The sequence below is a fragment of the Ammodytes marinus genome (genome assembly GCF_949987685.1).
Source record: "Ammodytes marinus genome assembly, chromosome: 2".
NCBI classification, from domain to species: Eukaryota; Metazoa; Chordata; class Actinopteri; order Uranoscopiformes; family Ammodytidae; genus Ammodytes; species Ammodytes marinus.
Window position 1 is genome coordinate 25,539,847 of NC_137231.1, and position 27,575 is coordinate 25,567,421.

Consider the following 27,575-nt stretch of genomic DNA (forward strand, 5'->3'; position numbering starts at 1 on the left):
ATACTATAATATATTATACATAACACTATAAAATATGCACAATCAATAGAAATGTTTGGACAGGACATCTTTGTGCTTATGTCAGAAATAGTAATTCACAGTTTCAAGCTTCTATTAATCTCATCGTCCACTCTGATGATGATCATAGCCCATAATGGAAGAGTTTTTAACATGCATGAGGACCAGATAACAATGTGAGTGATTGAAAATTGGCGATTGATTGGCTTTGCTTTGATTTTCATCCACCCTTAAAGCTCTGTGAATTCATTTTTGGACACTATTGATCAGAAGAACTCAAACTGGACACACAAACAGTCTTGTCTTTACATACAGTATTATGGACTTATAAAGCTGTTATCTCTAAAGTAGCTAGCAAACAATTGCCTACTTACAGACACAGAGCAACATTATCTTCATATTTGAGTTGTGTGCCATGTGGTGACCTGTTAGCTCAGGTTAAGCCTCTACCAACTTGTGACTGAGTTTTTGTCTTCCTTTCTTTCTAGTTTCTATTTTTTTCTGGTTGTTATTTCCACCTACTGTTGCTGAGTTTGAAAGGGTTGGAACTCATTTATTTGGTAATATATCCATACAAACCAAAACAACAAGTTAATAGATGCAAAAGGTCCAACAGAGTTGGTGGATTATTATGGTATCAATAGCTAAAAGTTGGTTTGTGGAAGATCATACCCAGTACTGATTTTTCTGCAAAGTGGGAGTGGGTGTTTGAATAATTTGGGAAGATGGCACAGAGGAACCATTGCTCCAAGAACTTACGAACATGTTTGAATCAATACTGTTATAAGCTAAACCCTGATTTGGAGTTAAGAACCGATCAAGTAAAGGACTACCTGGGCAGGAGGGGCTTAGTTGAGTGACAGTCACCGTGGGAACCGTTGTGCTCCTCTGGGTCTGACCCAGGTAGGACTGACTGCCCTCAAGTCCAGGGGAAGGTGGCTCAGCAGCAGGGCTCTGCTTTCTTTGCCTGTGGTGTCGTAGATAAACCACCAGGACTACGAAGATGATTACGAGCAACAGCAGGGCCAGAAGTGGTAAGATAACCAGGAGAGGATTGGAGGTCTTTTGAGGGTAGGACTCTACACGAACTGGTGTGTTCCTAAAGGGAAAATGATCTGGTCCACGCGTTGGTTTGCCAAGAGTTGTACTGAAAATGCTAGTTCCATTTGAGTTACCCCAGCGGTTGCGCCTCTTGAATTTCTGCTGGTTTTTGCTTGGTAGCTCGGTGGATAAGTACGCTGTAGACGGGACTGGTAAAGTAGTCCCCTTTTTAGAATTCTGGATTGCTGTCTGAGGACCAGAGGATGTGGTTGGAAATGGACTTTTTGTGGTCGGGAAAAGTGCTGGGTCATATGGCACAACTGTAAAGTGGAACTCCCCTTTAGCAGGTTGAATGTTATCAGCTTTCAATACAAAGATCAGTGAGTCATTTAGTTCTTGAACTCCAGTCATGTTGGCATTCAGCTCCAAGACTACCTTCCCCTCCATCAACTCCTGAAAGGTGAAGGACTCAGCTGGTATAGCTTTCTTGGACATTTTAGGTTTCTTCAGAATCACCTTCCCATACTTAGGATGGGAGATAATTTCAAAAACAGGGTCACTTTCACTGATATTAGCCAGTTCTGAGGCATTGAAAAAGTTGGTGTTGAGTTTGACAGCAATCCCATTGGGAATCCTCAAACCTTTGCCGAACTGGATCAAAGGTCTGACTGTTATGTTAAACAGCTGGCTAGTCAGATTAGCTTCTGAGGTGAAGGCAGTGAACTCAAAGCTGTCTTCTGCAGAGGAAAGGGAGGTCATATGGTAGGTCAACCTTCCAGCCTGTAGATCCTCCTGTTCGAACTGTGTCACCTCTTGGTTGTCCCTCAGAAGTTTGCCAAATTTTGGAGGCCTTGTAACCTGGTAGTGAATGGTGATGTTTTTCCCATTGGACTCGGCAGCAAGGTTGTCCTGGGTAAGTGCAACTGTAGATTTGCCTTGTTCCAATGCCACCCCAGTGAAGTTGACCAAAGAAATCATGATTTCGGTCACTTCTAGGTTAAAGAGTTTATATATCGGTTTATGATGGCCATCTGTGACACTGAAGTAGAACACACCCGAGACAGAGCTTCCATCATGGATGAAATAGACGCTTTTGCTGTTGATCTGGGCTTGGGTGAATGCCACTATCGACTCATTCAAACTTCCTTCAAGAGCCAGGTAACCATTGTTTGGCTTACTAATCACAGAGAACTTAATATCAGCAGGAGGATTGTCTAAGTCTTCAACTTTGAGATTTTCAGGACTGAGGGCTACTGTATCTCCTTGTACCACCCTCAGACTTGGAGCTTTGGTTTTTAGCAAAGGTGGCTGATCATTTACAGGTGTGATTGTAATGTTAAAACTCTCCTCAACAACATCATCGTCATCTTGAGGACGATGCGCTGTTTTGCCCTTAGGATTTAGCCATGCACTGAACACAAAATTATCCAGCATTGTCTCTGAGTTGTCGTGCTTGTAGGTTATTCCGTATTTGTTAACGATGAACTGGGAGAAATTAGGTTTCTCCTTGGTGAGGTTTCTCTCACCCACCACTATGACACCATGTTGAGGCAGAGACGTCACTTGGAACCAGACCTCATGGGAGTTCCGCTGAGGTGTAGGCAGCTTGGAAATCAGGTTAGAGGCATCCAGCTTGGATTCATCAATGATGACACTTTCCCCTTCTGTTACATCGGCACCTGGCAACAAGCAGACATTAGGTTTATCTTCAAGGACAATATTGATAATAATTATTCAAAGTAAAAAATAAAAAGCAAAAAACAAAAACAAGAGCATAGTCAGTGGTTTTTCAGCAATGTTAGCAGCACAGCTCTAGGGACAGACATAAGTCTTTTGATCGATTGCTCCATCACTTTGGTCCAGACTGAAATAACTCAGTGAAAAGTAATGGAAGCATTGAAATCTATATGCCAGATTGCCCAGGAATAAGACCTGTTAATCTTCCAAATTTTATTTAGAATTTTACAGCAATTTTGTTTTGGGATTAATTAATCAATCAATCTATTTAACCCTCAATTTTTCATTTATAATGAAGTCAAAAATGTTTGTACTTTGTCTCTAGTGCACATAAGTTAATATAGGTATGTTGGTACCTCGCAAAACTAAGATGATTAACAAAGTTAATGTCATACCTGCTTTACATTTGAAAGCATGTTTGCATACCAACATAAGCATTTAGCTCAAAGCACCAATGCTATAGAATCTTGTTCATACCTGTATTTGCAAGCAGGACTGAGTTGTGTTCAGGCCCAGTATTATCATAGGAAATGTCTATTTTGAAAGTCTGGCCATCCACAGAAGTAGGCGGTGATGTCACAGAGAAGGTCATGGAGTCCATGGCTTCCCAGCCCACAGACTCGATGGGGGTTTGAATATAAATAACCTCTTTTTTGTCCACCTACAAGTACAAAAACACCAAAAATCCTTAGGTAAACCATGATCCAAATAAATTAACAACAACTTATTTGCCTGACATAAAGGTCAGCCATTCCTTAAGTGAATTGATGGTTTAATCAACTCTATAAACGGTTCAGTGGCCTCAATATTTCTTCCCCATTCAGAAAGACATTACTATGGTACGTATAAGATTTTCTCATAAAATTTAAATCTGCGTTGCTCAGCAGTAAACTAAGTGCAAAGAGCATTGCAGCTTTTACTGAGTCAGATAATAATCCATCAGATATAATTGATAACATAAAAGCCTTACATGCTCCATTCAGCTCAAGAAGCACAAAGTCAATTTACTGAATGGGGATGCAGAATATAAATTATTCATACCTTGGAAATCTGGCAACTTTCCACATGAATGGAGCAACCTTAATGTTAATCTTAAACTGGTTCACATCCCATGCATTTCAAATTATAATTTTTTTTTTAACTTAAAATGAGTCATACGTGTTTATACAACCTCCAGTATTTTACTTACCATGTCTTGTGTGAAAGTGGAGATGTCCACTGTCGAGTTATCAGGCTGCCTGATCACCAGACGCCCCAGTTTAAGATGCCGAATCACCCTGAATGTAATGATGCGGCTTGAGGTGTTTCTGATGTCATTGGTCACTGCTTGTAAATTCTTATTTGTGATTGGTGTAGCAGAGCCTAGAGGAAAAAGATGTCATTGAATTAAGATAAGATAATATAACATTATGTTCTGTCACAAAGTAACAGAAATGTTTCTTTGACAACGCCTACAGTGACACAATAATGCACATTTGGAAACACACACAAACCCCTTCCAACACACACATGTGTAAAACAAGACTAAGACAGTAAAATTAAGAAAATGACTGCAAATGTAGCTTGGATAATTGATCATGGAACTGTAACCATCGAAAAAAAAGTATCATTGTCTAGTCTGGTGTTAAGTTGAGCTGTAACCGCACTGTTAAAACTCTTCTGCAGCTTCATCAAATGTTGCAACTTTTCTCCACTGCAAGTGTTTCACATCTTTTTGACTCCCAATTTATGCAAAACATGCCCTGGAACACACTGATGAGATTCCTTTGATGTGTCAAATTAATACTGTACTGCAGACATCACAGACTTTTTACAGCACTTTCCTACAGTGCGGAGTGTTACATAAAATCAAAACAAGAAATTAAAAGTGGATCAGCTCCTTGCAGGCACAAAAGTCCTCCACTTGGGGAAAATGTTCAGAGAAGCACCTCTGGTGCACGATGACTAACACTGACTACTGAGAGCGTCTTTTCTTTTGAGGATGAATTTCAAAGATTTCCAAAGTTCTGCTTCCACAGTAAAGATCAAAAGGATCTGCTAAATTAATAGTGATAGACAATGGAATGATGGAGGGTAAGAGGTGTTGAAGCACAGGGAAATGCATTCATCATCACTTGTTTTGAGAACTCCCACCATTATTTTCTGTCTCTCATGGGAAATGTCCCTCAGACAGATGGGCTTTCTTTTCTTTTTACAATGAAATCCATCTTGCTCTATAACTGTACAAGATGGGTTTCGCTGTAACATCAGATATTTGTCCAGCATTTTTTGATAGTAGTATGTACATATATACAATGTAGAAATGCTCACAGGAATATGATCATAATATTTAACACATCCACAATACTTTTTTTTTTAGCTTTTAGTCTTTGCCTGTGGGCGAGAAATTTGCCACTTTTGGGAAAAAGCAAACGTTGTGTGAAACATTTTATCAACTGCGCAAACAATGCACCATAAATACTCACACTGTGAAGTTCATGCTTTTAAGACATAATAACAAAAGTAAGTATGGGTAAAAGAAGAATACATCTACATGTACTGTAACGAAGAGAAACTATATTTGAATATCATTAAGGCACCACTTTGCTTCAGCAGAAGTGCTTGTCACTGTCAGGTGGTTAAACAGCTTTGGAAAACCCCTCTCTGCACACCTTTCTGACAATGGCATCCGACCATTTCTGTAGCCTTCCAAAACCTGCAATCAGCAGATTGTAAAATAGAAATGAGCTTAACATGCAGCAGCAAGCAGGATGAGTGCTTGGAAATTTAATTTTAACCTGGGTTTCGCCTCATACAGGTGACACACAGGTTGTCACACCATAATGGTGACTGTTATTATTCCTTACATTCCCACTGTGGCCATGTAATAGAAACAACACATTGCATTAAATAAATGCAAGTGTTTTTCAGAAGAGCTTGACAGAATATCGATACATTTCCCTCATTCCAAGAATCACTTAAGCATATTGTGTGGTATTTGCAGGTGACACCACTCTGACTTGCTGCCTGAATGCTTGCAGGTAAACAATTTTTTTTATACAACCATATACAACCATCTTTGAACAGTTTCAGCAGTGCACCCAGACATTTGAGGATGATGTAAAGAAGAAAAGAAAACAAAATCTCACCTCCACAGTGTGAACGTGTTTCATGTCAACCCGGACCTCACCCCTTCAAAACCCTTCTTTGTCAGTAAAGGCCCCCCCGCCCCCCTTCTGCCCTGCCTGGCACAAAGCACAAACGGGGCTGCCACAGACAGACAGTGGTACAGCTTTTCAAACACCCACTCACCCTGTGGTTGGGAAGCTCAGCAGAGCGTGCCAGTTGGCAGTTTGCTGCACTCACAATCTTTTTGTTTCTGCCTAATTCACAAACACAACCACTGTAAATCCCATCTTGAAAATGTGTTTGCAGACAAAGACAACACCCAGTAAGCCTATTTTTAGCTCCTGTGTTTTAAAAGTAGCTTACTGTATATTAAAACATTACGCAATGGCAGCAGCTGATTCACCAGTCTGGTATTTGGGTAAATGACTTGGCTGTTGGAAAGGTGCTTTTGTTTAACCAAAGAGAATCTGGGCAGAGACTATAGTCGAAGTGAACATACAAGCAGGTTTAATCTTACAAATGACAGCAAATGAGAGGGCAATGTGTGACAAACTCACACTTCAAAGTCTTGAAAAAAGAAGCAAAAAAGAGGAAATCAATACTTTGCATTTATAGTACAACTAAAAAGAGTCTGTGTGAGTTGATGACCCAGAGGCAGACACAAATATGTTTTTTTTCAGTTCATTTTTGAGGAAGCAGCTGTGTGGATTCATCATGCCACAAAAGCCTACCAAAAGAGAATTCCTTGTGATCTCATATTGTGAGATCGGAAAAAAACACAGCTAAAAGTGTTCACAAGCAAAAGTAGAAGTTGTGGTTTGAAATTGTATTTGTACTCAAATGAAACCAGTGACCAGCCTGACAATAGATGCTGATTTGGAGGCCTTATTTCAGTACATTTTCTGTATTTGTACATTTATGACTCATTTTCAAACCATGTTTTATGTTTTGGAGCTGAGTGCAACAGAGTAGGGAAAACTATAAAGAGAAGCACTTGCACATTGATCAATTATTTATCCAAATAAAGAATTGATGGGTTTGTTTGATTTCTTTGATGAGATTTGTTGACAATAACTTAAAAAAAGGATAATGTGAGCCATATTCTTTAATGCTGAGACTCTACTCAGAGGGCGATTTACCTGGAAACACTTTGAGTGGACGGTTTTTCTCCAAACTGAGAACTAAGGCTCTAGCAGTGATGCTGAAGATCTGCCTGGGAGTGAAGTTCACACCATCGTTGACTTGGAAGTTGAATCCTCCAGACATGGCCCCTGAAATTGCAATGAACCAAAATAATTGGTCAAGAAGACTGAAAGAACATTGTTAGATTGTCTGTGAAACACTTTCACTTTGTTGTCGGCTAATGGAAAAGTTACAAAGAAGACGTGCCTGGTTTCTGCAAAATACAGATACAAACCTGTTCAGCATTTCCGATTCTGGCCCCACGAAGAACTGCAATGCGAGCTAAAAATTATTATTCTCGTAAGGAATACTCAATCAATACCATTCGTCAATGCTACTGTAGGTGTGTGAGTGTGTAAAAAAGAAAATACATTCTTAAACATTTAGGGTGGGGCGAGTCCCTTGCCAACTATGATTGCAATCTTTCCTGGTGGTACAAGTACAGACAAAGAAAAAGTAGATAGGAATCAGAACAGTAGGCAGAAACCTGAGCTGTGGGTTGGCACACGTAAAAAGGCAAATCAAACCATTAGGAATTGTCAACAGCAGCTTCTAGTGGAGGCAAAAGGAACAACAACAGGACCACTCGATATGGTTTTTCTTGATCTCTCCCGTATGACCTATGTCACTGCTGTTTTATGCTCTTAGTATCCATGCAAATTAAAATTGATTGACTGATTTTTTTTATTTTTACCTTTGTGAACAAATAGTAGTTGTCCCTGGTCTATGTGTGCCTGGGTGAAGTTGAGCACTGCCTTCATGGGGGCGCTCTTCAGGGCCAGGTGTCCGTTGCTGGGAGGGACCACCATGAAGTACAGCTCCTCTGGGGGAGAGTCCAGGTCCTGCGCTCTCAGATCCTCCGGCCTGATCTCTGTCACAGACGACACCCAAACCTGCGACAAAAGATTGACAAGGACATCTGTAATCTACATGAAAATAATAGACCTCGAGTCAAATAGGGACAGAGACGTTTTGTTTGACATTGCTCATGTTCTAGGGGGGCCGATGGTATTAGACAGCCGAACGGGAGTTTGACATTTACTTTCAAATAGATGGAATCAAATACTGTCAGATGTTGTTTTACATTAGGCAATGAATACCCACAATTCAGGTGTTCTTGAAAAAAAGCCTTTAGGATAGAATGGGATTAAATCTCATGTAATGTTTTTATATAAAGTAAATGACCATGTAGAGCAGCCTTGAAACACCTACTCTCTGCACACACATAACAACAGCAGATGCATCCTTCTCATTCATCACCACATACAATGGCTACAAAAGGCCATTTATCATATTTCTACCTTCTTTTCTCCTGTTACTTCTTTATTTTAAAATAAATCCTCCAACGAAGCAGAACTGCTTTAAAAACCTAAAGATGGTTATACATTAACAACCTATGGAAAAATGTCACTTTGATTATCACTGATGTCGAGTTAAGCCGCATAATTCAAATGAAGGGACATCCAAGGACATAATATAACTGACTGTATGCAGACTGTAAAAACAATTGGATGTACAGAAGAGTGTTGGCCAGGCACAGTTCTCCTGGTGGTTCTCCCTCACTGTAAATTTGAAAGCCTCGAGCTGACACGAAGGAACAGAGGAACCCATTGACACGCAGGGCTTAAAACTGCTGAACCATGCAGACTCTTGACAACAAAGGATGAGCTTCTACACTCCACACCAGAGCAACTATTGCATAACATGTCAAAGTCTCTCAGACGGGTTCTAATTCCACAATAATTACTTGAAGGATGCAAACAAATTCTATTTTTCACAGAAGACTTGTGAAAAACATTGAAAATGTGTAATTGTATCGTTGTGCTCTTCCTACTTTGACTCATCAAAATATCCTGCTGTGATTAAGTCTTATTTAAATTTGCATCGTCGGAACCGTCTGTTTGAGTTTCATTTATATTAATTTCATTTTTGTCATACATACTGTACATGTCTTCATGCTAGGATTTAGTTAAACCCTGATACACTGATCTGTTTAGCCTGTCCTGGGGGCATGAAAACACTAACACATTACCATGTGATTAAGTTGATATAATTACCTTACACATTCAGTTCTGTTTTTGGTCTCCATTTCCTCTTGAGGGAAATATCTATCTCTTAAGCAGCTTAATTATCTGCTAAGGTAAGCAGCTAGTTGCCCACTTTTTGATGGAGGGAATGTGAGTTTGTAGAGCTTTTTTGCTGTATGAGACTGGTGATTGAACCAAAACATTACAAGTCGTAGGCCGTCAAACAAAAACAATGAGCTGAAACATGCTGAAACGCTCTCTAGAGCTCAGGGGAAATGCAGAGTAGTAGTAGTCATCTGCAGGTTGGTAACTATGCGGGACAATTTTTACATTACATAAAGACATTTCAACCATTTTTAACTGAACAGTTATGATTCAAATAGCTCTAAGATCACAAAGAAAGTTACTGTTTAGTCACAAAGAGCTCATGGTGTATTTTCTTATGTACCGTCCAAATTAAAGACAGACAAGGTTTTATACAAAATTAGTTCAAATTCCTGTTAGAGTAGTAGGCCACACTAAAGTCAAATGCAGCCATAACAGGTGTTAGAGTGGGATCACACTAATATTTCACACAATGGCAAAGTTCTCACTGATGTTCTCTCAAAGTTGGTTAATGCAGAAGTGAAAGTTGCAGGGTGACAGGAAAGAAAAACAAAACGGCTGCAGGGAGGGAATAAACAGTAAATCACAAACATCACATGATACATAGGAGTAGGGCCCGACCGATATTGATTTTTGAGTGCCGATGCCGATTATTTTCAGAGAAAAATTACAATTACAATTAAATCGTCCGATTAAAAAAAAAACATCCCCAAAATATATATTGAAAAAGATTTTTTTGAATCCTTAAATATATATATATACCTTTTACTGTTGAAAATATGTACAGGAACTTTTTCTTTATTGCAATACACATTGTCTAATAAAATAAAGTGTAACAAATATGTCTAAATTCAGACATTATGTCTAATAAAATAAAGTGTAACAAATATGTCTAAATTCAGACATTATGCATTTCATCTTACTGCACCCAACCCTCTGGAACTCCCTCCCCCCAAACCTCAGCATCTCAGACTCAATAAACTCATTCAAAAGTCAAGTCAAAACTCACCTCTTTAAGGAAGCATAATGACACCTGACTCCACTTTAAACCTTATTTAAATTTTTTCTGTATTTTGTTTTCTTTTTCTACATGTATGATTCTCTATGATGTAAAGTGTCTTTGGATGACCTCCAAAAAAGCGCCATATAAATTCTATCAATTATTATTATTATAAACTATCAAGCGATGACCAATGCCTCTGCTATTGGTTGCAGGGGGAACAGTCAAGTGTAAATTAATCCAATGTATTACAACACACCTGCTGCTGCTGTAAATAGGCTATAGCATTAATGCTATTCAATTAGGCTACATCCAGGGCAGCAATACATTTCACACATGATTGCTTAAAAAAATAAAAAATAAATAAAAAACGGCAGATGCCGATAATTCCGAAATATGCGAAAATCGGCCGATATAATCGGTCGGGCCCTACATAGGAGTGTGACAAAACTCTAGGTGGGTTCATCCTTTTATAAACAGAAATATTGGTTGACACTAGAGTCTAAATGGCCCTTAAATTACACTGAAATGGCTAAATTAAAGGCTGAGGTGAAACTCACAGTGAGATGGCCTCTCACATGGCTCAAAGCGTTATTTACTGGAACAAAAGCATGGGGGACTTTTTCAATTAGCACCTTTAAAGGCTGCATCAACCCACACACACACACACACACACACACACACACACACACACACACACACACACACACACACACACACACACACACACACACACACACACACACACACACACACACACACACACACACACACACACACACACACACACACACACACACACACACACACACACACACACACACACACACACACACACACCATTAGTCCGTTTTGCCATATGAGAACACTTGCCACATGTGAGTGTGTGCTTGTCTAGTGGGAACTACACGACACCTCCAAAAATCCCCCATTTAACAGAGGTCACAGCAGGATGAGTCTGCTAAGTGTGAGGATCAGTGTGACTCAACAAATTCAAAGAAAAGGCATGTGAGATTCATTTGCAGCCCCTTGTAGTCAAGATCAATCCCTCAAAGAGGACGGGGTGTGTACCACTCATCAGGCTCCAGCTTTAGTGAAGGAGATGGCAGTCAAGTTTAAACAAAACAAACTTTACCACAATTACATATGTCATTGACATATTTAGTTTGTATTTTATGACAGACATCTAACTTACAGTAGATTTGATTTGGTTTCTCTTTTGATGCTATGTAGGGTTGTGGGAGGGTTAATTGAGCATTTGCCAAACATATATAATATGTAAGTAGAATTCCTGTGGCACACTTCGTTAATACAAATCGTATGACTTTTTAAACATTGATTCAGAAATCAAAAAACTAACTTTCCAATCAATTATATGAGGGAAGACATAACCCTGTTATTGAAATAAGACCCGTTATTCTACTGGTCAAGTATATGTTTGAGGCCCAACATGAAGTGCAGTGGCAGAGAGCCACCTTGTGGACACTGAGAATCCAGTTCCCATCCACCTCACATTTAGTAAAACATGATATAATGACAAATTAATTCTCATTGAATAGACTTGGCAGTACTTCAGTCAATCAGTGACCAAAAAATAATATACAGCTCCCCTTCAAATCTATTTTCAGGGTCTCTGATAAAAACTTCTTCAAGTCAGCTGATTTCCTGATGTTCTTCTGGACAGTACACATTTGAGCAGCCACTCCTTTCTGAGTATGCAGGATCCCAGAGGAATTTGGGGCATTTGGGGGAAAGCTGCACAGACAATAGAGAGCTAGAATAGCTGGACTTCTCCCAACTCTAGCCACTAAAGTCAGCAATGCTGAACACATGGACACACACAAAAAGTGGCATCTACGAGTAACATTTTTAAAATGTACGTAATTAGAGGTGCTTTTAACAGACAGGTTGTAAATAACAAGTAGGGTTTTGGAGAAGCAGCCAGTGTAGAGGAATTTGAATTAGAGAAAACATGACTGTACTGATGCCATGTGGACATACTGTGTTTGCTATTTCCAGACCAGGCCATCATGTCACTCATCACCAGGATGCTTTGAAATGGACTTAATGCAAGTGACATATCTTCAGCAGCAAGAGCTTTTGTGCAAGTAAAGCCTGGGGCTTATTTCACATTAGATTTAAAAACAATTTTATATTTACAGAAAGCCCAAGAAATCATTTCCAGTTGATAACTATGCAAAATAGCAGCTCCCTGTCCAACTCCCTACATCAGTGCTTGCAACCAACTCAGAAAAGCAGTGGTATATTTCATTACTAGGAGAATCTGTTTGAAAACTTACAATAGAACCATAACAGACCTTGCTACAAGTCCCAAGCACCTCCAAAAGCATGTTAATGTGTGTTGTGTGCTGCCAGCCCCCATGGACCCTCCTCCACATAGCAAACATAGTTTCACTTGTCCAGCCAGCCGTGGCAACTTGCAAAGCTGCCCAAATTAAAATTATCTGACAGTAAACTGTGGTGCCAGGCCTGCTCGTTAAATAAATGTCCAGGGCATAAATTTAGATCAGCAGCCCAGACTCACCCTGAGGACCCTGTTGGCTGTAATAACAGGAGGCTCGTCGTTGACAGCTGTAACCTGGACGTACACGGTCAGGGCTGCACTCTGCTTCCTCAGGCCTGTGTCATTGGCCACCACAGTGAAGTTGTCAGCTAAGGTTTCGCTGCTGTCGTGGACGTAGTAAATGAATTCATGCTCCACCTGATCATGGAAATAATTAGGGAGAAACTGAGATTAAAACAACAAATAGGAACAGAAAGGAACAAACAGACAGGAGCAAAAAAAAATATGACTTTGTACAATTTTAGAAATTAACAAAGAAAAAAAGGAGGAAAAAATGGCAAGGTCAGGTAGGATGAGATAAAAAGGCAAGGCCTTTTTTTCTTCCTGTATGGTAATTTTATCAAGGATGAAGTTGAAGTTACAACTGTTGTAAACATTTCTGTAGATTAAGCTCTACTCTTTCTCTAACGGAGAAAACAAAGCAAGTTAAGTGGTGGAAAAATGGCAGATAGAATTATTTATCCATCAATCCATTACGTAGTAAACCAGCCAAAGCAAATTATTCTGGATACTGCTGTACAGTAGTAATAATAAATTAATTTAGAAGGCATTTTAGGTTACAATCATTATAGAAATGCCTGTAGATGTGAGTGAAATCAGAAGAAACCTCCTCTAAATGTCACTTCTCTAAGTCCTCTCCTCTAAAATATTCTGTGCCTGCCTGTAACATGGCACTGATTATGAAAAGAAAAAAAAGGGGAAAAAATATAAATTAAGCCTGAATGCAACACAAATTATGTATCCAACAATCATTACAATCAGACAGTGTATTGATATTTTTCCCAAGCTAAAAGAGTCACTAAGAATATCTCACCTGCCTCCTGGTGAAAGAAGTTATGGGTATAGCGGGGTGTCGAGAGTGCTCAATGTGACCGTGCTGCGGGGGCTCAGTCAAACTATACAGGAAGTTGATTCCAGAAAAATGTTGATTGGTAACTTTGAGCATGTCTTGGGTCAGAGCCTTGGAGGCGCCCTCATTCACTGTGAAATTGAAGACCTGAAGAGGGATGAGGCGTGGGATGATGTCAACAGACATCCTAATGTCACCGACATCCGTGATCCCGTTAGTGGCATCCAGGATGAAAGTGTCATTGACTTTGCTGATCTCCACCTGCATGTACTGGATGTTCCCACTGTTAATGTCTTCTTGGGTAAATGTCCTGACAGGGGATTGATCGGTTCCGATGTAGCGCTCCTCCACTTCGACAAACCGCCGGAGAAACCCATGAGACGGGGTTACTTTGACTGTGAATACAATCTCAGATGGCAGGTTGTCCTCGTGAGTGACCTGCAACAACCAAAAAACATATTCTGTGATTCCGTTTGAAATGTTCAATGTGTCACTAAAGTTTAGCTTTCATTTTGCTCTCAATGTAACATAGCATCATTATAACACAACGTAAAAAAATATATAAATGGTCTGCATTTAGTTCCTACCCTTTCAGAAGCCTCAAAACCTACAGTGGTAACTGGTATTTCACTGTGACCATTGTAATATTGTCCTTTAATTGTAGTTTAATAAATGATCTACCAATAAGTGTGCACTTCTGACACCATATCTACACTACTGCTTTACGTTTTTTAATTACATATTTATTATTATACAGTATCTCACAAAAGTGAGTACACCCCTCACATTTCTTCAAATATTTCATTATATCTTTTCATGGGACAACACTGAATAAATGACACTTTGATACAATGTAAAGTAGCGTGTGTACAGCTTATATAACAGTGTAAATTTACTGTCCCCTCAAAATAACTCGACACACAGCCATTAATGTCTAAACTGCCGGTTACAAAAGTGAGTACACCCCTGAGTTAAAATGTCCAAATTGGGCCCAAAGTGTCAATATTTTGTGTGGCCACCATTATTTTCCAGCACTACCTTAACCCTCATGGGCATGGAGTTCACCAGAGCTTCACAGGTTGCCACTGGAATCCTCTTCCCCTCATTCATGACAACATCACGGAGCTGGTGGATACTGGAGACCTTGCGCTCCTCCATCTCCTGTTTTAAGAAGCCCCAAAGATGCTCAATAGGGTTTAGGTCTGGGGACATGCTTGGCCAGTCCATAACCTTTACCCTCAGCTTCTTTAGCAAGCCAGTGGTCGTTAGGAGGTGTGTTTGGGGTCGTTATCATGCTGCAATACTGCCCTGCGGCCCAGTTTACGAAGGGAGAGGATCATGTTCTGCTTCAGTATGGCACAGTACATGTTGGTATTCAATGAACTGTAGATCCCCAGTGCTGGCAGCACTCATGCAGCCCCAGACCATGACACTCCAACCACCATGCTTGACTATAGGCAATACACACTTGTCTTTGTACTCCTCACCTGTTTGCTACCACACACTCTTAACACCATCTGAACCAAATAAATGTATCTTGGTCTCATCAGACCACAGGACATGGTTGCAGTAATCCATGTCCGTAGTCTGCTTGTCTTCAGCAAACTGTTTGTGGGCTTTATTTTGCATCATCTTTAGAATAGGCTTCCTTCTCGGACGACAGCCATGCAGACCAGTATGATGCAGAGTGCGGCGTATGGTCTGAGCACTGACAGGTTGACCCCCCACCCCTTCAAGCCCTGCAGCAATGCTGGCAGCACTCATACGTCTATTTTCCAAAGCCAACCTCTTGGTATGACGCTGAAAACGTGCACTCAACCTTCTTAAACTGGGCTGCAGGGCAGTATTGCAACATGATAACGACCCCAAACACACCTCCAAGACGACCAGTGGCTTGCTAAAGAAGCTGAGGGTAAAGGTGATGGACTGGCCAAGCATGTCCCCAGACCTAAACCCTATTGAGCATCTTTGGGGCTTCTTAAAACGGGAGATGGAGGAGCGCAAGGTCTCTAATATCGACCAGCTCCGTGATGTTGTCATGAATGAGTGGAAGAGGATTCCAGTGGGAACCTGTGAAGCTCTGGTGAACTCCATGCCCAAGAGGGTTAAGGTAGTGCTGGAAAATAATGGTGGCCACACAAAATATTGACACTTTGGGCCCAATTTGGAAAATTTTTCTTAGGGGTGTACTCACTTTTGTTGCCTTCAGTTTAGACATTAATGGCTGTGTGTCGAGTTATTTTGAGGCGACAGTAAATTTACACTGTAATACAAGCTGTACACTGACTACTTTACATTATATCAAAGTGTCATTTCTTCAGTGTTGTCCCATGAAAATATATAATGAAATATTTGAAGAAATGTGAGGGGTGTACTCACTTTTGTGAGATACTGTATATATGTTAAGTACTGTTGTATAAAGTACAAGCGTCTGTAATAGAGAAGTTAAGTGACATGATCAAATTGTAAAGAATCAGAATACTGGATATTAAAATTAATTAACTAGATTTCTGTGGCAGAAAAATTGTGATATTTCAAAAGTAAATAAAATATTGAATGTTGCCATATAATTAAAAAAGGAGGGGAAAAAATATTATTTTAACCTAGATAAAAAACACAGAAAACAACTTAAACGCTGTAATCTTAGGACGATCCGTCTCTCTTCTGAAAAACTCACCTCCAGTACAGTTTCATCGATCTTTGCTGGTTTTCCCTCTTCCACAAGTAAGGTGTTGTGATGCTGCACAATGGGTGGCCTCTGATGACTTTCCAGGTAAACCTTCACATTGATCCTCACTGCAAGTTGAAGACTTTTAGCTTTCACTGTTACGTTGAAATAGTCTGCCAGATGTTTGCTGTCATTGTGCCGATAGGTGATCAGCCCATCCTTTAGGTCAGACAGTGAGAAGGACCCCACCTTGGTTTCATTACGATACATTCCTCCGTACTTGGGAGCCTCATCCAACTTGAAAATGACCTCCTGGTCATCTCTGATGTCCAAATTTGAGATGACACTAAGATTAGTGGTGGAGAGGGTTACTAACTGTCCCTTCTGAACCAGTAGGCCAGTGTTGTTGCCAACCTTTAAGAAAGGGTCATGAGCACTGATGTCCAAAAGGCTTGATATAAAATGTTTTCCATCTGAGACAAAGAGCACAAACCTGCCAGTACTCACACCTTTGTGAATGAACAACACTCGCTTTTCTTCCAAATCCTTCTGCCGAAACTGGAAAAGTCGATGAGTAGTGTCATTAACCAGAACTAAGTCTCCCATTGGAATTCCACGTCGAGTGTAAATCAACTGCCCATCATCAAAATCAGAATCTAAATCATGATAACGCAAATCCTCTATAGTGAGTAACTTCTGTCCATCCCTTACTACATGGAAAACTTTATCAATAGCACGTACTGGCTTTTGGTCATTCAATAACTGAATAGATATGTTAAAGGCTCCTACTTTGGAGCCAATTTCATCATTTGTGATGGAAGATTTGAACCCTTGGCTAGTAGAGGCTATGAAAGTGAATTCATCTTCAGTTGTTTCACTGTCATCATGCACATACATTATTCGTTCTTCTAATATATCCTGATTACTAAAGGTTAAGATATTGGTGTAGCTAGCATTAGAATTTGACTGACTAATACGGGCTAGCTTTCCATGTTTAGGGCTGCTTATGACTGTGTAGAACATGTTCTTTGTACTCAAAGTCTCTGCAAACAACTCATCTTTCGTGATAAGTTTACTTTCTCCCTCCAGAAGTGCGAGACCTTCATTTCTTATAAACACGCTATTGACATCAGCTTTAATGGAAAACTGGAAGTCATAGTTTTGTGACTGAGCATGTTTGGAAACCAGCTGAAACTTGAACCTGTCGCTTGTATCTTCATAAGGCCTGTCAACTAGCTCGTAATGCACTTTTAGATCTGTTACATCTCTTTGGCTATAGGTCGAGTTCTTCCCCAAGACAGTGGTGTCGAGCAGGAGTTTCCCTTTCTTTGGAATGGTGAGAACCCGAAAATAAAGGTCATCCTCAGAAAGTTCCACACCTTCAGTTATGGCAAAAAGACACTGCGAGTTCAGTGTCACTTTTCTAACTTTATCCATGTCTATCATGATATTCCTCACCAGGTGGTACTTCACCCACTTCACAGTGATAGGGAAGAGTATTTCTGTGGTTGCCCTTGCAGCAACATTAACTTTGCTCTTAAAGTAATCAGTGACATTGACTGTCTGGATGTCTTGAAAAGTGCTAATATACCGCAGACGCTCTTTTTCTAGAAGCCTTTGGGAAAATGAGTCAGTAGGCCTCCATTCACCGCTTGAGTGAAGTCTCTGGAGTTCTCCATACTGAGGGGGTTCGATGATATCATACCGGATCTCTACAAGTTGTTTCACTGCATTGGTTTGTACAGCCAGCTCCCTAGAGCCAATTATAGCTGTCTCTCCTTGAATGAGCTCAAGGCCTGTATTGTTGGCTATCTTATACTCCAGCGTTACAGCCATGACCCTTAGGACCACAGTGTTGCTGACCTTTTCCCCATCGCTAACTCTAAGAACTATCCTTGAGTTACGAACCCCTGTGTGAACATAGTACACCCTCAGTTCCTCCAAGTCTAAATATGAGAATGAAGTCACTGACTTGCCAGTGTTGTTTTCATTCTCCAAATATCCTGCATCAGCATTCAGGTTCCCAAGCACAGAGAAGACAAGGTCGGTGTAGCTGCTGTCAATGTCTGTGGTCTTCAAAACATCAGTGGTGAGGCGTTTCCTTGAGTTCTCCAATAGGACAAAAAGATTTCCTTCAGGGAGACTTAATTCAGGAGCATCGTTGGTGGGTGTTGCGGTAATATTGTAGCGATACAATTTGTTGTCCTTTAGATAATCAGGAACTTGCTTTCTACTACTAGAAAAAATTGAAAACATAAAGAAGTCATCCGGCTCCTCTGAGCCTCCGTGGATATACATCACTCGTCCGTGCCAAAGATCCAACATGCTGAAGGTGTTCTCTTCTTGCTCCTGATCAACATCAAGTCTTATCTGACCACGGATGGGTTGCTCCCGAATTCGGAACATGATCTGAGACTGTCGAATGCCAAGCTTCTTGAAGTCCAAAAGTACCTTGATGTGTTTTGCCTCAAGAGATGCTCGACCACCTTCCTGGACCACAAGGTTTTTGAGCTGCAAAAAATTAGAGCCATACCTTCTGTCCAAGCCCTGAGCGAGGGTGGATGTGTGAAGAGGTGGTAATGGTGTAACCAAGTGAAATAAGGATCTCGGAACACTTGTTGGACTTACTGTGGTTGATGGTTCTGGTTCTTTCTCTGGCTCACAACCAACTGAGATATCCTTGGTGACTATAGCACTGGAGAGACCCAGTTTAACTTTGTTGACTTCAATGTTCTTCAAGCATCCTTTCAAGGAACCTCCTCTAATGCGCTTCCCAGATACAGATACAAGCCCCACCTTTCTGACTTCTGCTCTGGTGCTGTCATCGATACCTCCAACAAAAAGATAACCTTTAAGCTGAAGCCCCTTTGAACGAGAGATAATACTGCTTTTCACCATCTCCCCATCAACCGTTAGCTCAAGGCTTTTGGAACTGAAATGCAACCTGATAGCATGCCATTTCCTGTCATTGATGTATGTGAGGGAGCGAAGCTCAGTTTGGGTTCCTCCTTTCCCAACAATGGCCACTGGCAAACCTTCCTGAATCTCCACAGCCACAAAGTCCCCCTCTCTAGCTGAATTGTACAGGATAATTCCCTCTTTGGCTGAAGTGTGCACCACACATTCAAATACTGCTTCTTGCTGGGTGTTCCATGTCGGAAGAGAAATGTAAGCCCTGGAGCTGAATAAGCTTATAGGGTCCTCCTCGGTGGCAAAGAACTGGGGACTACAGCCTAGAGACACCTCATGGACATTCTTGAATCCGGTATATGGTCTCAATGATGACAGCAAGTCATGTTCATTGAACACTACCTCTTCCATGCAGCCTCTGAAGCCAATCGGATCTCTGGGGAGGTAAAGTCTGTCCAGGCTTCCTGAACCTCCAACATAGAGACCATCCAAAATGTGGAGTTCATGATGAGCGCCTGGCATTTTTACACCTGTTTGAGAGTTCTTGTCTACAATCAGAGTAATGTTGTGCTGCACATGGCGGACATCCACAGAGTGCCATGCCAGGTCATTGAGCTGGTTGCCTTTCTCTGACTGTAACACTTGCTCCCCCAATCCAAGGTCCAGTTTCAGCTAAAAGAAAAAACAAACAAACTGAATTACAAAATATGTATACATTTATATATTGTAGAAATGAAAAGTTAGTTCCCTTTACAATGATGTTAGTCAGTTAGAATAGATATTTTTATATCCCAGATTGAATATGATTGCACAAATTGTGTTAGCCATGTAAGTGGTGAGCTCTAGAATGGTGATCTCCTGACCTTTTAATTAGCACAACCATGAGTTTGTTGGTTTTATCTCAGTTTTATTTTTAAATGTCTCAACAACTTATTCATGGGATTATTATCTTATTTACTAATCACTATTAATTTATTATCCTGTGAAATATCTCAACATTTAGTTGACCGATGGGTAAAGATATTGTATTGACATTCTTGGAATAATCATGATAATTTGGGGATCCCTTGCTTGACCTTTCCTCAAGCATCACCACAAGTTTGACGTTTGTGGTTTTGAGTAAAATGTATTGAAAATTTAGATAGATTGACATTCAATTTGGTTACATGTCCTTCATGTCCCCTCCAGAATGAATTATGATAACATGGTTGATTACTTAACATCTACCACCATTATTAAATCATGTTAAATTAAGATGGTAAGTTACCAATGTAAACATTATACTTACTAAACATTCTAGCACAGCCTCACAGTGCTTCTACCATAGTTGTAAAATCTTGTTTAAAACGTACATATAACCTATGACAGTATGCATGCTAACCCAATGACTAATTGAACACATTGTGACACCTGAAGAGGGAAATGCAGGATTTAAACAGCTTATCCTCTGATGTCACCTGTTGTTATAACTGTGAGTTGTGTGTTCTCTTCCTGTGGTTTTAAGCAGGAAGAGACTAATTATCTCTTTGCCTTCAGCTATGTCTTTCTTCACAGCATCATGCCACCATCTCAAACTAATACTGTATTTAGAGGACGTGCTTGTCAAGGCTTGCTGCCGAGGCCCTGCTATTCATGCACGGGTTACCAGGGAGCGATGCTCATGCCTGAGTCACATGTAATGAGACCCCAACCCTGAGGATAACGTGTGAGTGAACAGAAAAATTATTTGGTGACCTGCACACGTCTAGAAACAGGGACAAGTGATTCACTCTTCGTGCTCACCAAAGTACAACACTGCAACCCAGACGTCAGTGTGATACCTTCACAGTAGCACAAGTATAACATGAATAGTCACAACGATTTCTAGGGTTTGATTCACACACATTATTCAGTGCCTTGAAAACAGAGAGATACACTATATGTGGAATGCCTGATTAAATATTACATTCATTTTGATAATCTATTAGGAATAAGTAACTAAAAATCCATTGGTACATATTTAAATTGTCATAACTTTTCAAATCTGGAAAACATATTTAAATTTGAACATTTTGTTATTTATCACATCTTGCTTTTCAGCTGACTTTGGAACTCTTAAGTAAAATTTTTAGGTAACTCTTGTGATTGGATTAAGCAAAAGGCACTGCAGACACATGTATGGCTACATATCATGACAGATTTATGGCTCATGACAGTGTAAAAAACTGGGAAAAGTAAATAAAAGCCTCTTTATATTATAGCATATTATACAGTACAATATAAATAGGACTGTAATTAAATCAGAGCTTAAATAATTAGTCAATTAACAGGGATGCTGCTTTACTTTGTTTATATAATTAAAAAAATTAATATAGTTGGGTTTTGGATCGTTGGTCTGGCAAAACCAAACAACACTTCAAGATATCACTTCTATGAAATTTCCTGGAATTGATCGATAACAACAATTAATTAACATACAAAATATTCATTAGTTGCAACCGTTTTTTATACATAGCTATACACTTTTGATCACACACACACACCCACCCACACCACACACACACACACTACCAGCAGACATTTGCGTACAAGCAGTACGCTAATTTCATAGTTTTGACAATTTAGGAAAATTGTTAACATTGTACAGAGGGGCTAGAAAGCAGACGTGATTACTCAAATAGATAAAAAACACAAATCCGGTGCTTTCATTATCTGCTAGTTTCCACTTTGACTGGTATGGAGTTAACAATGACCTCAGACCACGCAGGCTTGTCTGCTTGCGTTACTGTGTTGAGAGACTGACACTGTCAACTTAGATGGAGGCAATAGCTTAAGGTGTTAAATGTGTGTGTGTTATGTGTGTTTTTCGACTGTGGTAACGCACAATAATCTGTGTGTACTGCATGCCTGTGTATATATTATGCATGTTTGTGTGAATATATGCTTGAACACATATGGTTGTGTGCCGGGGCCATGGATGTACCCACCTGCAGGCGACCAGCATAGAGCTCTAGTAACAAGTAGTCTGTCTGTCCGGCAGCGAGAAACAGCAGGCCATTGGTGCTGGAGGTTCGGAAGCGAATGCGGAGCGTGTTATGGTCCGACGACTCTGTTGCCTTGAGCTGAACAAAGCCGTCGCCGTAGAAGGAAGCTGGAGAAAGGGACATAAGAGAGAGAGAGAGAGAAATATATAGTTAAGAGAAAAAAAGGAAATTAAGAACAAGAGGAAGAACTGATGTGTTAAAATGTGGTGTTCACTTTATTTTGCAGGCTATTAAATAAATGCCTAACACAGACTCATACTTAGCCGAGTATGAAGGAGAACTGTAACAGAGGGTAGGCAACATCGGCAGTGGATATGGCAAACACAGAACAAGTGAAGTCAAGCATTGTGTTCTTAATATAGCCAACATGTGACATTTAGATATGAAAGCCAGGCTTATTATCATCCTGGTTGTTCTTTGCAAGGGGAGCAGAGGCTATCTACATGGAGAAAAAAACACAACCACATACAGAAATTATACCTCACCTAATTTAAAGGAATGCCTGTAAGACTCTATGGATATGCTGAGGTTAGCCATCCCGGTGGGCCAGTTGTGTTAAATGTGCTCAACTATAATGATTTATATACACTTAAGTACAACACAAGAGTACAATTATGGTGTGTTAAAGCATTACCTATACAATAATAAGCACTTTTTGAGATGAAACAAAACTCCATCCTGTTCATTACAGGCTTATGTCTCTACTTGTTCGTAGCTTTGGTAGAAAGTTGTTCATGGACTGTCCCATACATACCGTAGCCTTGATATAAGTGAAATTTGAAGGAATTTGATTTTTAATGCTAAAAGGCTGTACAGTCCGTGGAGGCAGTGGATGTGGAGAGGGGCAGACAAGTTACGGCCTGCCCTGCCCTGGCAAGAACCTGAACATGAAAGGTGCTGACGTCCCCACATTGTCTGTGGCTCCATGTTCCAGAAAGAGCGCGTTGGATGGACCCAGCTGTTTCTTCTATCTCCCCTCCCAGCCATCTCACATCACCCTGTAATCTGGGCTAACGCGCTCTGAAGCGTCCTCATCTAAGCATACATGCACAGGCACCACCAGCTCACTGTTTAATAAGCTCCAGAGTACCTCAGTTAAAGGTCAACAAACGTCTTTGCCTCAGTAAAGAAATATGTCCTTTCCACATTTTTTTTATTTACCCAGGGCAAGAACAAACTGCTACTGCTATTGGGCCAGAGTGACTCACTGTGAAAGCTAGATAAGGTCAATGTGAGGTAATGCATTGTTTTCACTCTTAAGAGAGGGTTAATGCACTAATGGGTATAGTTCAATTGAACCAATCCAGTCCATATGGACTGTGCAATTTAAATTAACCCAGAATTAAACCAGTAATGCATGTCAATTAGCCCTTCAGCTATATCAGTATACAGTCATCAATCAACAGGCGCTGATTGCAGAGAGACAAAAAACAATATGAATCAAGCATCAAAATGACATACTCTGGTAACATATTTACAAAATCAAAAGAAACACGTAAATTAAAACATATAAACATGGAATATATTTTATAAATAACAACACATTTTTTTGTTTTTTTCTACCCGACTTCCTCAAGGTATCTGGCTACTAGAATAGTTTACCATGTGAACAGCCATCTCAGAATTTGTACATGATCCATATTGCATATCCATAAAAAAAAAATTCTGGTTTTAACGGGCAATGCGAGTCACCATATGCAATCCTAATATCCTTAATTCCCAAATCTAATTTTATTATCATAAAAAAATAATATACCAATCCAAACCCATAGTTGTTGGTCTTTTGGCCAAGTCCAAATAAACGCATATTGAGTCAACCAGCTTTCTTCAATATCAAGTAGCTTCATGTTTTTTCCTGTGAAATTTACATGGTGGGTGACATAATCTCCACTTCAGCAAGCTTTGGTACGTATTTGTGCACACCTTAAACATATCTTATAGTGCTGTTAATTCACAGAATTCAAAGACAAAAAAGCAGACACATGCTTGAAAACGTTTTGAATTATTTCTGCACACAAGGTGTCTGCCCTATCTGCTAAAGCCTGTAGTAGAGACCTATATAAAGATGTATTTAAAAAATGTTTCCTTAAAAAGAAAAAATTTAATTGCAGTTACCCCTGTCGTTTGTTTGAATTGAACAAACCGTCGTAATCTAACCAGTCAGGTGTTTTAATGGGCCTTTTACAACAGTTGAATATGGCTGGAAATGAACCAGTTGATTGGTCCACAAGCACACAGCATTTCGTAGACTTACTCTGAGTCAGACTGAATGTATTTTTCATTTATACGTCATGTGCATTCATCTGACTGGTGCTGTGTACATCACAGGGAGGAAGCTTCTCTCCAAACTGGCCAAGAGGAATGCAACAACATTTTTCCCTTAAATTCACAACGATGGACATGCACGCTCAATTGTATTTTGCCCCAAACAAAGGGGCCTTTCCTGATGGTTCATTTCGCCAGAGGGAACTGGATTCTTTGAATGCTGTGAAATGATGCCAATAAGATAGTATTTGCAAGAACATTTTTGGTTGTTTCAGCTTCTCTTCTGACATACTCATTACTCACGGGCTGAAACAAGGACATATCTTGGGGGGTATGTAAATGAAAGAGCACAGTAGGCTGCCAGAAAACAATACCCCACACATAAACATACCCATGTTCACCTGGTTGTGTGCCTTAAAAAGTAGAAGCAGGCGGTGTTTGGGTGTTGTTCTGTAATCTGTGTGTCTGCAGGGGCAGTTTTCTGAGCGTTGGGGACATTTTTTGTGAGATTTCCCAACAACAAAGCAAGTGACCTTTAGGTGAACAACCACTTACAGTTAATTTGAGGGGTAAGACCAGTTCAAGGACTGTCACTGCCTGTGTGCCCAGCTTATACAACACATCGGAGATGCATCTTGACTGAGGTGCCTCTTTCAATCAATCAATATCCTTTATTTAACCAGGTAAAATTCATTGAGATTAAAATCTCTTTTTCAAGAATGACCTGGCCAAGAAGGCACCATGATACAATAAGAACAATCAACCACAATTCTCATACACCACATTCAACGTCAGGTAAAGTACAATACAAGATCAGGGACAAGACTATATGAAGATTGAAATGAGTACAGTTAAAAATTAAATAAATAAACTGGTGAGTCGTGACAGATGAATGAATAAAACCGGCCATTATCAGAAAATAGCTTTACAAACAATTGGATTGACCAAGAGAACTATCTTCTCTGTCCTTCAGGATTCCTTTGAATTCTCCCAAGGTGACCAGCTCTTTGGTTTTTGGTTGACTGTCACGGCACTCTGTCGCTGATGGTGACACATTGTCAAAACCCAGGCAGGACGTGGATGTTTTCAGCAAAGACTTATTTCATAATGCAGAGGAGGATGCACACATTCTGAAATGCACTGAAGTAAAACAAATGTCGACAGCAGCCTACCGTAATTATTTTCAAAGAAGAATATGGCGAGTTTGAGTCACTGTGAAATAATTCCTGATTATCCCGGGGGGGGGGGGGGGGGGGGGGGGGGGGGGGGGGGGGGGCAAAGCCTGGATGAACACTCCGATTAGATGACACATGCGCAGGATCAAATCAACCAGAGAGACAAATGAATGCTCACATGGATGTAAATTACGCTCATTTGAAGCTGTAACTCAAAACAACTCAAAATAAATAAATAAATATATATCCTATTTTAGCCTTAAGTCTGAATGCAGTGACGACTCTCCATTTATTTGATACCATTTGACTGTGCTATTGTCACAGATACAGTAGTTCTTCCAGTGCAGTGGGCATCAGATCACAGTCCCATTTCTGCTGCTACCTCAGATTAAAGTGAGGCTAATGTGGGTGCTTGCATGGCCAAACACTGCATCTCCTGCTTTGTGTGTGTTGTGTGTGTGTGTGTGTGTGTTTTCACCCTGCATGCACACTGCAACAGATTATTAAGACATGAGGTTAATACTGATTCCTCATTAAATTGAAATAATCATGCAGAATCATGCTGATTTAAAAGCTATTTGCGACTGTCTGTTATTGCTGCAATGTATGATAACATTGGCCGCAAAATGTATAACATTGCAGACAAAAAACTAACACCAGCCAGTCATATTGTGATCAATTCAGACAGGTGTTAGCATTTTTTACTGTGAACCAATCAGGAAACTCAAACATAATACAATCCTCTGTTAAGTGATACTAAAATCTGCTTTTAGACACACTCATGTTACAGAAATAGTCCTGTAGCCTAATAGGCCTACATATAAAGGACATCTCAGCCAGCAACTACCTTAAAAGACAATGTTTGGGTTGTTAGGCTACTTCGTGTGTTATGACCATTGAAGTGATAGTTGTTACCTGCTAAATAGTAGCCTTCAGGGTGAAACTATTTCTTCAGTGAAATACAAACTCTAGGAGAAAACAGTTTACCAATACAAGCATATTATAGTGTTGACCCATCGTCATTGAAAGCGCCACTAAATACGTTTATCTGTCGTGTGTTTACATTGAAAAAAGAAGAAAAAAGAGTAGAAAAGTTGCATTGTTACCTCCCAACGCCAGCTCGAGCAGGAGCGACCACCAAAGCACCACACAGAGCCACAACTTCTTCTGGGGGTTTGTCACGACCGAGTCCATATTTCTTCTCCCGGTGGAAGGAAAACAATGGTGTTAAGAGACGGACTGTCCAGTTACATATTTACAGTCCAGTCCTTCATTTCTTTACGCTTCGCTACCGTCAAGTTGAGCTAATGGTGAGAACGAGGGAGAGTGGGCGAAAGGCTGTGCGGCGGAGCCTAGACTAAACCGACTCCAAGTGAGAGGCACCGCTGTAGGTCCTCGCGAAAATCCGCCTCGTCCATGTGCGCGTGCATGGCATTCTTAGCTTTCAAAATAAAAGCTTTAAGAATAAGAAGTGGGAAATGCTGATATAAAGCCTCTACCAAGGCCCTTGGACGAGACTCTTTCAACGGCTCAGGCCTCTACTACGTTTGAAATATCAAAATGAATAAGCAAACTCACAGTTACATTTGCTTATAGTTTTGATTCGGATATGCTTTTATTGTTTATTGTTATTGAGTAGCCTACATTAAAGTCGGACAGGCTCTGATAAGTGTTGTAGTTTTAGAATATTTTACATTCCGAATCTTGAAAGTCCTGTGTCACAACCATACCGACTTACAATTTCTGAAGAAGTTATTGGAAATGTTTTGATAATTTTATTTTCCTGAAGTAGCCTAGTTCATACTAGCACCTAACATCAACATAAAAACCAAATGGCTACTAGATAAATTCCATTTGTTATGTTTAAGAAACGTTAAATATG

The 27,575-nt window shown here is 40.1% G+C and overlaps 1 protein-coding gene across 1 annotated transcript; it reads right to left on the minus strand.

The window, feature by feature from the left end:
• cspg4ba (chondroitin sulfate proteoglycan 4ba) lies at positions 1-26,887 on the minus strand (the record flags this gene model as incomplete). Its single annotated transcript, XM_080051592.1, has 10 exons — positions 1-2,738; positions 3,274-3,457; positions 3,986-4,158; positions 7,044-7,175; positions 7,781-7,979; positions 12,764-12,940; positions 13,617-14,090; positions 16,330-19,902; positions 22,197-22,360; positions 26,800-26,887. The coding sequence occupies 10 exons, from the start codon at positions 26,885-26,887 to the stop codon at positions 685-687; spliced, it is 7,218 nt and encodes a 2,405-aa protein (XP_079907718.1). The 3' UTR covers positions 1-684.
• Positions 26,888-27,575: the final 688 nt, after the last annotated feature.